The sequence below is a fragment of the Podarcis muralis genome, chromosome 12, assembly GCF_964188315.1.
Source record: "Podarcis muralis chromosome 12, rPodMur119.hap1.1, whole genome shotgun sequence".
NCBI lineage: Eukaryota > Metazoa > Chordata > Lepidosauria > Squamata > Lacertidae > Podarcis > Podarcis muralis.
The window spans coordinates 390698-403489 of NC_135666.1; the positions used below are offsets into that span (position 1 = coordinate 390698).

At 44.3% G+C, this 12792-nt stretch overlaps 1 protein-coding gene across 1 annotated transcript in view; it reads left to right on the forward strand.

Moving 5' to 3' along the window:
* Positions 1-12792, forward strand: part of LOC114607663 (androgen receptor-like) — a 177400-nt gene that overhangs the window by 38183 nt on the left and 126425 nt on the right. The window contains exon 2 of the mRNA XM_077937058.1: positions 8439-8590. Coding sequence (XP_077793184.1) covers positions 8439-8590 — 152 coding nt within the window. The remainder of the gene's footprint in view (positions 1-8438; positions 8591-12792) is intronic.

Genomic DNA, 12792 nt, shown 5'->3' on the forward strand with positions numbered 1-12792 from the left:
CTCAAACCTTGCTATCATTAGATTTGGACATTTTTTTCTTATTATCTTGACCAACTCCTTGGTTTCCCCCTAAACAATCTCAGGAGTTTTACCTAAGCAGGTATCTCCAGGTGCACCTCAAACCTTATTGTAACATGGGATTATTTATTTATTAATAATACCACCCAGATAGGGACGCGGGTGGCGCTGTGGGTAAAACCTCAGTGCCTAGGACTTGCCGATCGTATGGTCGGTGGTTTGATTCCCCGCGGCGGGGTGAGCTCCCGTCATTCGGTCCCAGCTCCTGTCCACCTAGCAGTTTGAAAGCACCCCTAAGTGCAAGTAGATAAATAGGTACCGCTTTGTAGCGGGAAGGTAACGCCGTTTCCGTGTGCTGCGCTGGTGCTGGCTCGCCAGAGCAGCTTCGTCACGCTGGCCACGTGACCCGGAAGTGTCTTCGGACAGCTCTGGCTCCCGGCCTCTTAAGCAAGATGAGCACGCAACCCCAGAGTCGGACACGACTGGCCCGTACGGGCAGGGGTATCTTTACCTTTTTAATACCACCCAGAGGTGGTAACCTCCCAACCATCCAGTCTAGAACTGGCTGCTAACAACACCTCCATCTTATCTGGCTTGAGCTTCAGTTTATTGGCTCTCATCCAGTCCATTACCAAGGTAAGACACTAGTCTAGCAATTCCACTGCCTCACCTGCAGATGTGAAGGAGAAATAGAGCTGAGTGTCATCAGCATGATGTACACCAAACCTCTGGATAACCCCACCCAGCAATTTCATGTAAATGTTAAACAACATGGGGGATAGAATTGAGTCCTGCGGAACCCACATTCAAGGTTCCATGGGGCTGAATAGCACTCCCCAAGTAACACCCTCTGAGAGCGGCCATCCAAGTAGGACTGGAACCACCTCAAAGCAGTGGAGTAGTGGTTAGACTGTCAGACTAGGACCTGGGAGAGACCTGGGTTTGGATCCTCACTCAGCCATAGATCTCACTGGGTGACTTTCTGCTAGTCACTGCTTTCTCTCAGCCTAGTCTGCCTCATAGGGTTGCTGTGAGGATTACAGTGGTGCCCCGCAAGACCAATGCCTCACAAGACGAAAAACCCGCTAGACGAAAGGGTTTTCCATTTTTCAATGCGCTTCGCAAGACGAATTTCCCTATGGGCTTGCTTCGCAAGACGAAAACGTCTTGCGAGTCTTGCGATTTTTTTCACTCCCCCCTTTTTCTAAGCCACTAAGCCGCTAATAGCCTTTTAGCCACTAAGCCTTTAATAGCCGCTAAGCCGCTAAACCGCTAATAGCGCTAATCCGCTAATCCGCTAATAGGGTTGCTTCGCAAGACGAAAAAACCGCTAGACGAAGAGACTCACGGAATGGATTATTTTCGTCTTGCGAGGCACCACTGTAAATGAGAAGAACCATGTACACTACATTGTACTCTGTGTGGGGGGAATATGTGGTATAAATGCAGTCAGTCATCATATCAGTGATGTGGGTACTCCATACAATTTTGGATCTAAATATTCCCTGCTGCCCTCAATCACTAGGGATATGATTTATCAAATTCCTTTGACCTTATATTTAAAACCCAAACTTAAAACAATGTAAAAAAAATAATGTTTTACAAGTTGTATAAATATTTCAAAAGGTTTTCCAACAGCCAGAAGAGGTGGGAAACATCTGATGGGGGGCAGGGGGAAATTGATAAATTGTACTTAATGTTATGTTCAAAGAAATTCGAAGCTCTGCTTTGAAATTATTTCTTTTTGGGATACTTGTAAATATTTTAAGATGGGCTACTCAATAGTGTGTAACTTCTCCTTGAAGTTACTTAGGTTTCAGTAGGAAAATGGAAGGTGCAGAAAGCTGTCTTCTTAAGTAATATGCGCTTCCTGTGGATAGTCAGCTGGGTGAGGGGGGAGTTTGAAAATTTAATTGCAACTGGTATTTTTAGATTCCAGTCACTCAATTTGACGAACTGTGTTTACTGATGGTTACTAATCTTATGAAACATAAAAGAGGAAAAAATAATTAAATAGCTAAGTGCTCCTATAAAAATTCTGTTACAGTTTGACGGGGTCAGTATAGATGATGCCCCAAATCCTTTTCAGTTTTCTGTGTGTTGTGCCCAGTGATGGTTAGAATCCAATAGAGGATTCTGTTGCTGAATTAGTAAGAGAAGTTTATTTGTAAGACTAAATAGTCTTTAAATTTTGTCCATTCCTCCTGATAATCCTCCTCCTTCTGGTCACGGACTCTTCCAGTCAGGTCGGCAAGCTCTGAAAAATCCATCATCTACATCTGCCAATCTTCTTTTTTTTTAAAATGATATTTATTAGAAGTTTAAAGATTACAGAAAAAAGAAAAAAGGAAAACAATAAAAAGTTTAACAGAACATATATTACAATACAAAGAACTTTTTTTATGTATGCTACAACAGCAGCAAGAATACTCATCACAAAGTATTGGAAGACACAAGATTTACCCACTCTGGAAGAATGGCAGATGAAGGTGATTGACTACATGGAATTGGCTGAAATGACTGGCAGAATCCGAGACCAGGGAGAAGAGTCGGTGAAAGAAGACTGGAAGAAATTTAAAGACTATTTTAAGAAATATTGCAAAATTAATGAATGTTAGAATAATGTCAGAATGAAGTCAAGTGGTTATAGCAGCAATGTTATAAAGGTGTATGTAAAAATGGATTGTTAACAGGTGAGAATCTAAAGTTATAATATATTAAGTTAAAGGATTAAGACAAAAGCAAAGAGGGAAAGGAATTGCTGAATTAACTAATTGAACTGGAATACAAAAAAGGGAGGTGTGAGGAGGTCAGGGAAGCAAGGAAATGAAATGTAAGGCATGGAAGATGGATTTGTTTTTAAGTGTTTTTTACCTTTTTTCTGTATTTTTTTTCTTTTTTTCTTTCTTTTTTTTCTTTTCTTCTTATCTATGTACTCTTTTTTTTTTTTGAAAATTAATGAATGTTAGAAGGATGTTGGAAAGAAACTAAGTGGTTTCCAGCTGTAATGCTTTAGGTTTTTCCATGAAAAAAGGTTTATAAATGGGTAAAAGCTTAATGGTAAGGATTTGCTGAACTAACAAATTGAAGTGGAATACAAAGAAGGGAGGTATGAGGAGGTCCGGGGAAATGATTTTTAAATGCTTTATGTGCTTTGACCTTATCATACCATAAATATGCATGCCATCCAAATACGTTGTTAAAACCTTCTAAATCCAAAATGTCTGTATTTTCAAGGAGTAGCCATTCTTTCAACCAGCAAAAAGCTGCTGATTCATAATAAAGTTTAAAGGCCGGCAGGGCAAATCCACCTCTTTCCTTTGCATCAGTTAATATCTTAAATTTTATTCTAGGCTTCTTGCCCTGCCAGACAAATCTAGAGATATCTCTCTGCCACTTCTTGAAACAGTCCATCTTGTCCACAATTTGCAATGTCTGAAACAAAAACAACATTCTAGGCAATACATTCATTTTTATCACAGCAATACGACCGAACAATGAAAGCTTCAAATTTGACCAAATTTCTAAATCTTTTTTCACTTCCGTCCAACATTTTTCATAATTATCTTTAAATAAGTTCCCATTTTTGGCTGTCATATTAATCCCCAAGTATTTCACTTTCTTAACCACAGTCAAACCCGTCTCAATCTGAAACCTCTCTCTTTCAATCGGTGTTAAATTTTTCTCTAAAACCTTAGTTTTTAGCTTGTTCAGTTTAAATCCTGCCACTTGACCAAATTCTTGAATTAATTCTAAAACCCTTTTATTGCTAGATTCTGGCTCCTGTAACCTCAATACTAAGTCATCTGCAAATGCTCTCAGTTTGTACTGTTTGGCTCCGACCTGTATACCTTTAACCAACCGGTCCCTTCTAATCATATTCAGCAGAACCTCCAGGACCGACATAAAAAGCAGTGGGGAGATTGGGCACCCCTGTCGTGTCCCTTTTTCTATCTTAAATTCTTCCGTCACCACATTATTTACAATTAATTTAGCCTTTTGTTCAGAGTATATTGCACCTATACCATTTTCAAAACCTTGGCCTACCCCCATCCCCTGTAGGTTCTTCTTCATGAAACTCCAAGAGATATTGTCAAAAGCTTTCTCCGCATCCACAAATATCAGAACTGCTTTAGTGTTTATATTCACTTCTAGTTTTTCCAAAATATCAATTATATTCCTCAAATTATCAGACAAGTGTCTTCCCGGGAGAAAGCCCACTTGGTCTTTATGAATCTCTTCCATCAAAACTTTTTTCAATCTCTTGGACAAAATGTCTGCAAAGATATTGTAATCCACATTAAGTAACGATATAGGGCGGTAGTTCTTAAGCTGAGTCTTTTCAGTCTCTGTTTTAGGTATAAGTGTAATGTACGCCTCTTTCCACGACTCTGGTGCCCTTTTCCCTTCCAAAATTTCATTGCAGACTTCCTTCAAAGGTTTCAATAACCACTCTTTCAAGGATCTATAATATCTGGAAGTCAGCCCATCTGGTCCTGGAGATTTGCCCAATTGCATGTTTTGAATGGCACCTTCCACTTCCTGTTCAGATATTTTATAGTTCAGCATTAATTTACTTTCTTGAGAGATTTTTTGTAATCCATTTGTCTTCAAAAATCGGTCTATGTCCATTTCTTTCTGTGGCCCTTGCGTATATAATTGTTTAAAGTACCTCTGGAAACAGTTTCTAATCTCAGTTGGGTTATGTATATTCTTTCCTTCCACTTCTAAGTTTGTAATAGTATTTAATTTCTGTCTTTTTTTCATTTGCCAGGCCAACAATTTCCCACATTTATTAGCTGATTCAAATGTTTTTTGTCTCATTTGTTTAATTTTCCATTCTATTTCCTGATTCATCATTTTCATGTATTGTACTTGATATAATTTTATTTCTCTCAGAATCTCCTGAGACTTTGGTTTTGCTCTCAATTTCTTCTCACTTTCTTTTATTTTCTCCAAAATTTTATTCTTCTTCTCTGTCAGGGAACTGACATCGGAGTGAGAGGCGAAGGGGAGGCTCCCAGATGATGCTGGCGAAGGACCCAGCAGCAGGGGGAGAAACAGCTCAGTAGAGGGGGAAGCAAATCAGCGCAATACCAGGGATAAAGGGGGGCAGATGGGAGAATGGGGGAGAGGGCTCCAGGACTCTTCACTGGAGATCAGTGAGGAGAGCACAGGTCCTCCGCTACCCACGCCCTCCCTGCGCAGAAGACTACTGCGCAGTGAGAGGAGGAGGAGACTGGGTGTCAAACAACTTTTATGTTGGAAGAGGTTCAAGAAATGCCCACTGACGGATTCTGCCAGCGATTGAGGCAGCCACGATGAGAAAGGGCTGTGAAGTCAGAAAGGTTTAACAAGGCAAATTAGCCCAGAAAGGCACCAGTTTACGCACGAGTAACTCATACCAACTACATTCTCATTCTGACTTCTCTTCTTTATTGCATTCTGTTGTATCAAAAACCCTCTCATGACCGCTTTGCTTGCGTCCCAGATTACTCTTTTTTCTACATTAGTGTTCATATTTATTTCAAAATAGTCTCTCAAAGTTCTTTGGGCCTTTTTATATACTTCTTCATCTCTAAATAAGGTGTCATTCATCCTCCATCTGAAGGATCTGGTTGATATTTGTTTCATCTCCATCCTTACAGCGTTATGGTCGGAGCAGGTTTTTGGGCAGATTTCTACTTTCTTTATCTTTGGTGCCATTCCTCTAGTTATCCATATTTGGTCAATTCTAGTCCATGTCATCTTGGCTTCAGAAAAGAAGGTTCCCTCTCTTCCCAAGGTATCTTGGCTCACAGGCAGAGGTACCTGGCCTCCCCCGAGGCAATTGAGTGAGATACTGTGTTTACCATCCGTCTGCGACTGCCGGCAGGCTAGGTAAACAAACCCGGCGATTCTTCTCATTAGTCGTGAGAAAAACACACCCTCTGCTTTCCTCTTCTTCTCTCCCCCCCTGCATTCTCCCAGGGAGGGAAATGAGACAGACAGGAGTCCTTTTACATGTCTTTTTATTCCTGTCTCCAGCAGTACATAGAAATGTGACTGCACCCTTCAGACTCCATTAGAAGAGTCACAACCCTCCGCCCCTGTACTTCCAGTACATTTCAGATGACACTCTGAGCTAACATCCGGTGCTCAGTACAGAGAAAAGACTCCACCTTTTCTCCAAGAGTACATCTGCAAACCACAACATCCTGTTTTGCATTCCAGCCATCTGGAGCTGGCTTTTGCCTTGGTGCTTTTTCCTGACATTCTTTACTCTCCAAATGTCCACTAAGTCCATATTGTCTGTCATCTCAAAAAATGTTTTCGGTAGTCTACCATCCCTGGTAACTACCTGTCTTTGTGCCTTATCCATGTTTGTAGATACTACTCCATTCATGTCCCCCATCAAAATCAAATTGTAATCCAAATAGTCCAGTAAAGTCTCGTGCAACTTTTTAAAGAATTCAGATTTCCCCTCATTCGGTGCATAAATTCCTACAATCAAAAATTTCTCTCCTTGTACTTGAATTTCAATTGCCAAAAATCTGCCTTGTTTGTTTTTGAAGATTAATTTCGGTAATAGTCTCTCCTTTGCATATATCACAACTCCTCTTTTTTTAACTTTGTCAGATGAGATAAACTCCTGTCCCAATCTTTTATTAATCAATAGTTTCCTGTGTAGCCTTGTTATATGTGTTTCTTGTAAACAAATCAAGTCCAATTGTTCTTTTTTTAATAGATGAAAAACACTTTTTCTCTTTCGAGGGGAGTTCAAACCATTACAATTCCAGCTTAACAGTTGCAGAGCCATGATGGGGTTACTTCACTTTACCTCCAACTGCACCGAGTATCGGTTCTTGTTCTGTAGATGGTGTCTCTTTCTCTGGGCCGTGCAATCCAAAAGATAAGTTTGCTATGTCTAGTATGCCTTTTGGCTCTTCTCCAGATTCCGCTTCTTTCTGTAGGTCTTCTTCGTGATCTTTCAAGAACCTGTCTTTATCATTGACTGATGTCAGAGCTGCCTCAGGTCCCAGCTCACAGAGGACCAACGCCAGTCCGTTGTTATATAAAATAGTCTTTATTGAAGTTCAGTTTCTCATTTACAGCCATAGCGCGCAGCTCTACGTCTTAAACCCTAGACCGCCGAAGCTCCGTCTGAGTCTCCTCCCCCCAGACACCAGTTTAAGACTCTAGCCTTGCTCCACCTCTTCCTTTGTTCTTTCCTCCTCTGGGTCCGCCTGTCTGCCGGGGTTTTGCCCTTTCTAGACTCTTCTGACGCTGACTCCCCCGAGTCTTCCCCCTCCCTCCGGCGGGCTTTAGGACCTGGTTCCCAATCCGGGCTTTCTGCTGTCCCGCGCGCCTGTACATTTGAACTTGGCGCGCGCGCCCAGCCTGCCACCTTCCTTCTGACCGTTATACTGCTCCTGTCACTGCTCCCCTCTTCGGGGACACTAGCTGGGCCCTACTCCTCCTCCCTGCTTGCCGGAGGAGACGCTGACTCTGACCTATGGGACTCTTCTCCCCCACTACACTCTGGTGGGGAAGCTGGCCCTGATTTCCAGCTACTGCTTTGGGAGTCTCCGCTGGCCCCCTGCTTCTGGTGTGTCCCCCCTGGGACCCCCCTTGCCCTGGCCATCGGCGCCCCCTTCTGGGAATCTTCTGATTCACTGGAGAGGCTCATGGAATCTCTCGGGTCACTGTCATTCTGCCCTCCGCTGCCCTCAGATTCCTCCCCCTCGCTCTCCATTTCCTCTCTCCCCTGTGCCTCTGCTCCTGAGCCCCTGACAGTTACAATATTTTAAGATTAAAGACTAGGATAAACAAAGAGGGTAAGGATTTGCTGAACCAACAAACCGAACTGGAATACAAAAAAGGGAGGCGTGAGGAGGTCCGGGAAATAAGCTAATGAAAAATAAGTAACGGAAAGATTGAGTTGTTTTTAACCATTTTTATTTTGTATTTTCTTCTTTTTTATTTTTATTTTGTAATACTTTGAAAATCTCAATAAATATCTTATATAAAAAAAGAGAAAGGGTTTGCAGAAATATCACAAATATTTAAACATGCAATTCAGGCATCACCACAACATTCATTATTAAATATATGGGATGCTACTGCAAAATGATTCTCTTTGAAGGAATTGCGAAGTTGGTTTCTAGTAGCAGCTAGATTTTCCGTTGCACAAAAATGGAAGAACTTAAAGGATCTGTTTCTTGAGTTGTGGCATAAAGTTACAGAACCTCACAGCTGCTGAAAGGATGACACACAATGTTATACATGGAGTTAAGTCCCAGTGGGATATTGTCTTAAGATATTTCTCTTGCAAGTTCACACTAATAAACATTTCTGGAATATTCTTTAATATCCAGTAGTTTTTATGCATTTGCCACCTTTGCTGATGGTTTGCCTTTTTCTCCTTTTTGCTTCCTAAGGCTGGAGTCTGCAAGAGACCATGTTCTGCCCAGTGACTGGTACTTCCCACCACAGAAGATATGCTTGATCTGTGGGGATGAAGCTTCTGGGTACCACTATGGAGCACTCACTTGCGGGAGCTGCAAAGTCTTTTTCAAGAGGGCAGCTGATGGTAATTCATCTTTTTGTGTGTTTGTGATAACAAAAAAATTCCTTCCAGTAGCACCTTAAAGACCAACTAAGTTAGTTCTTGGTATGAGCTTTCGTGCACAAGCACACTTCTTCAGATACACATGAAAGCTTGCACACGAAAGCTCATACCAAGAACTAACTTAGTTGGTCTTTAAGGTGCTACTGGAAGGAATTTTTTTGTTTTGACTATGGCAGACCAACACGGCTACCTATCTGTAACTGTGTTTGTGATGTGTGTGATTGAATGCAAATAATAAGAAGAAGAGTTTGGATCTGATATCCCGCTTTATCACTACCCAAAGGAGTCTCAAAGCTGCTCACAATCTCCTTTCCCTTCCTCCCCCACAACAAACCCTCTGTGAGGTGAGTGGGACTGAGAGACTTCAAAGAAGTGTGACTGGCCCAAGGTCACCCAGCAGCTGCAGGTGGAGGAGCGGAGACGCGAACCCGGTTCCCCAGATTACGTGACTACCGCTCTTAACTGTTGGGATACTGCCAGGGAGACAAAGTCCATCATGGCCCCAAGCCGTCTGCCGGACGATCCATCGATCTCCCGTAGGCACGCAGTATCAGCAATTAGCGATATGAGTTTCTAGAAAATATCTTGCCACATTCTAGAGCTCATGCACACTCTTATCAGCAGATAATTGACAGCAGAAGTCACACTCAGGAGAGCATTATTTACAAGTTTTATTCAGTGTTGATCAGAACAAAGAAAGACATGACTGCCTGCGTCAGTGTCTCCAGACACAGAGAGAGAAACGAAAGCAAAGGCACAACAGAAACATCCTGTGAAAACAGGAAATACACAGGCTGTGACACAAACATCCTGCTCCCTTTTAAGGTGGAACGGAAATATCCTAACATCCTCCCCCTTTCCGTGTAACCTGTGGTACCTGTGGTTCAGCCCAATTGCAACCTTCATACGTAAACCTTTAGTTGTTCTCTGTTAACAACCTTAGACAACAGATCAGCAGGAATTTCATTTCCTGCCATGTAGGACACCTGAATGAGTCCTTTCTGAATACACTCTCTTGCACAATGTAGCTTAATCTGCAAGTACTTGGTTCTTTGCTTGCAACTCTCTGAGTTCAGCAAAGCCAAACACGATCTATTGTCTTGATACACTTGTACAGGACATTTCACAGAAACTCTGATGTCCTTAAACAGTTGCATCAACCATTCACAATCCATGAGTGAAAATGACAGAGCATTGAGTTCTGTTTCACAGGAACTTAGGCTCACTGTCGTCTGCTTCTTGCACAACCTGTCAAACAGGCAGTGGTTGTACATGTAGCATACTCCAGAAGTGCTTGTACCATCCATGGTGTCACTTCCAAAACTAGCATCTGCAAAAATTTCAAGACCTCCAGTCCTCTGACTGGTGAACCTCAGCCTGTAGTGCAAAGTCCCTTTCAAATAGCGGGCTATGCGCTTCAGAGCTTTCCAATCCTGAACAGTAGGATTGTTGGCATGTCTGCTAAGCAGATTACAGCTTACAGCTATGTCAGGTCTTGAGCACCTAGCAATGAAATTCAGCTTACCTAGAATGCATCTGTGTCAGAAAACGCTTCAGCAGTACTATCTGCTGGGCCCTGCTCTTGCCCTGCTCTTGCCACTTACCATCTGGCCTGGGGCGGGGCCTGAAGCCTCACAAGGACTGCTCTGCTGCCCAGGAAGACTCCCCTGAGTGAGTGCTTGAGGGCCCTGCTCTTGCCACTTACCATCTGGCCTGGGGCGGGGCCTGGAGCCTCATAAGGACTGCGTGCTGCTTGCGGCCTGCTGCCCAGAAAGACTCCCCTGAGTGAGTGCCTGAGGGCCCTGCTCCTTCCTGCCACTTACCACCTGGCCCAGGGCGGGGCCTGACAGGCCTCACTAGGACAGTTGTTATTGCCGGAGGGACACAGAGTGTTTTTAAAATGTTTTTTAAAAAATTTCTTAGGATTTTTTGTATGTGGGGGGTGGGTGGGATGGATGTTTGGTTGGGTTTGGGGGATTTTTTTTTTTTAATTTTGATGTTTTTGTAATTTTTACATTTTTTTATTTGTATTGTTTTATTGGTTTTGTTTGTTTGTTTAAGGTGTTCTTTTGTTCTTAGGGAGAGGGGTCAGGGCTGCCGGGGAGTGGGCCCCAGCCCACAAAATGGCTGGGGCATGTTCCACAGGGGGGGATGCACTGGGACAACTGATCTCAGTGATCACGGGTAGGAGGAGGAGTTACGCTAAGACTAGACCATGTCATTACAGAGGGGGCAGGTTTAGTCGTTGTCTGAGGACTATTCCTGCCTCCGGGTCTGGTCCTGACCGGATGGATACTAGAATCAGCAAGGGATACCCACGTGACCTGAAAGTGTTGCTGTGCAATGCCAGGTCAATGATTCATAAGACCACTGCCATCCATGACGTGATCATGGATGGAGGACTTGACCTGGCATGTGTAACAGAGACTTGGTTGGATGAAGCAGATGGGCCTGTCCTTGCCGCTGCTTGTCCACCAGGTTTCTCTTACGCACAGCAACCCCGGTCATGTGGGCGGGGAGGGGGGGTTGCAGTGATTTTTAGGAAGTCATTAGTTTGCACCAGGCATCCTATTGGGAAGACCCAGTTTTCTGAGTGCATGTTCTGGAAGTTGGGCAATAGGGGCAGTACAGGATTCCTTTTGGTGTACCGACCTCCCCGCTGCACCAAGGATTCCCTGCCCGAGCTGCTTCAGGTCGTGGCGGATGTTCTCCTGGAGACACCTAGCTTGGTCGTCCTAGAGGATTTTAACATCCATGCCGACACAACCTTACAAGGGGCCGCTCGGGACTTCGTGGAAAGCATGGCCTCCATGGGGCTGTCCCTGAATAAGTCTGGCCCAACCCATAGCCGTGGACATGCCTTGGACCTGGTGTTCACCTCTATGGATGTTGGTGATCTGACACTAAGTAAAAGCGAAACGAAAGAAGTGCCATGGTCAGATCACTTCCTGGTGCAACTGGACTTCTCTGCGACCCATCCCCTCTGCAGGGAGGTGGGACCAATTCGGATGGTCCGCCCCCGCCACTTAATGGATCCAAATGGTTTCCAGAGAGTGGTAGGGGATGCTTTATCCCATGTTGATGGCCTTTCAGCCGATTCCCTGGTGGCCCGCTGGAATGTGGAGTTAACCAGGGCTATTGACTGTTTGGCTCTGAAGCGCCCTCTCCGATTGCATGGAGCCCGGACAGCCCCGTGGTTTTCCCCGGAGCTGAGGGTGATGAAACAATCGTTGAGACGGCTAGAGCGCCGGTGGCGGATAACTCATTCCGAATCTGACCGGACACAGGTTAGAGCTCAACATCGAGCCTACCAAGTGGCGATAGCGACGGCGAAGAAGAATTTCTTCACCGCCTCTATTGCATCTGCAGAAAACAGCAGCAGGAGACTTTTTCAGGTGGTTCACAATTTAGCGGAACCACCTGCAACATCATGTTCTCCTGCAATGATTTTGCAAAGTTTTTTGCAGATAAAATCGCTCAGATTCGGGAAGAAGTAGACTCCACCATGGGAGCAGGGCCGGGGCGGGAGAGTGCTAGTTCTGTCTAGTCAAGTTGAGTGGGATCAATTCCAATCTGTTACCTCCGAGGATGTGGACAGGCTGCTTGGACGAGTGAAACCAACCACCTGTCTCCTGGATCCTTGCCCATCCTGGCTTATAAAAGCTAGCCGGGAAGGACTGGGCGATGGGCTTCTTGGGGTGGTGAATGCTTCCCTCCGTGAGGGAGCCTTCCCATACCCGCTGAAAGAGGCGGTCATTAAACCGCTTCTTAAAAAACCATCTTTAGACCCGGCCAGTATGGCCAACTATCGCCCAATCTCAAATCTTCCATTCCTGGGCAAGGTGATTGAGCGAGCGGTTGCCGAACAACTCCAGGCACGCCTGGAAGAAGCGGACCATTTGGATCCCTTCCAGTCAGGATTCAGGCCTCATCATGGGACTGAAACTGCCTTGGTCACACTGGTTGATGATCTCCGGCGGGCTAGGGACAAAGGTGAGAGCTGTTTCCTAGTTCTGCTGGATCTCTCAGCGGCGTTTGATACCATCGACCATAGCATCTGTCACGGGAATTGGGGTTGCTTGTGTGTAAACCTCCAGCTGTTCCAAACTGCTTAGGGGTGGTTGTGTCTTTCCCTGACTGAGCAGCCTTTTGCGCTGCTGCTC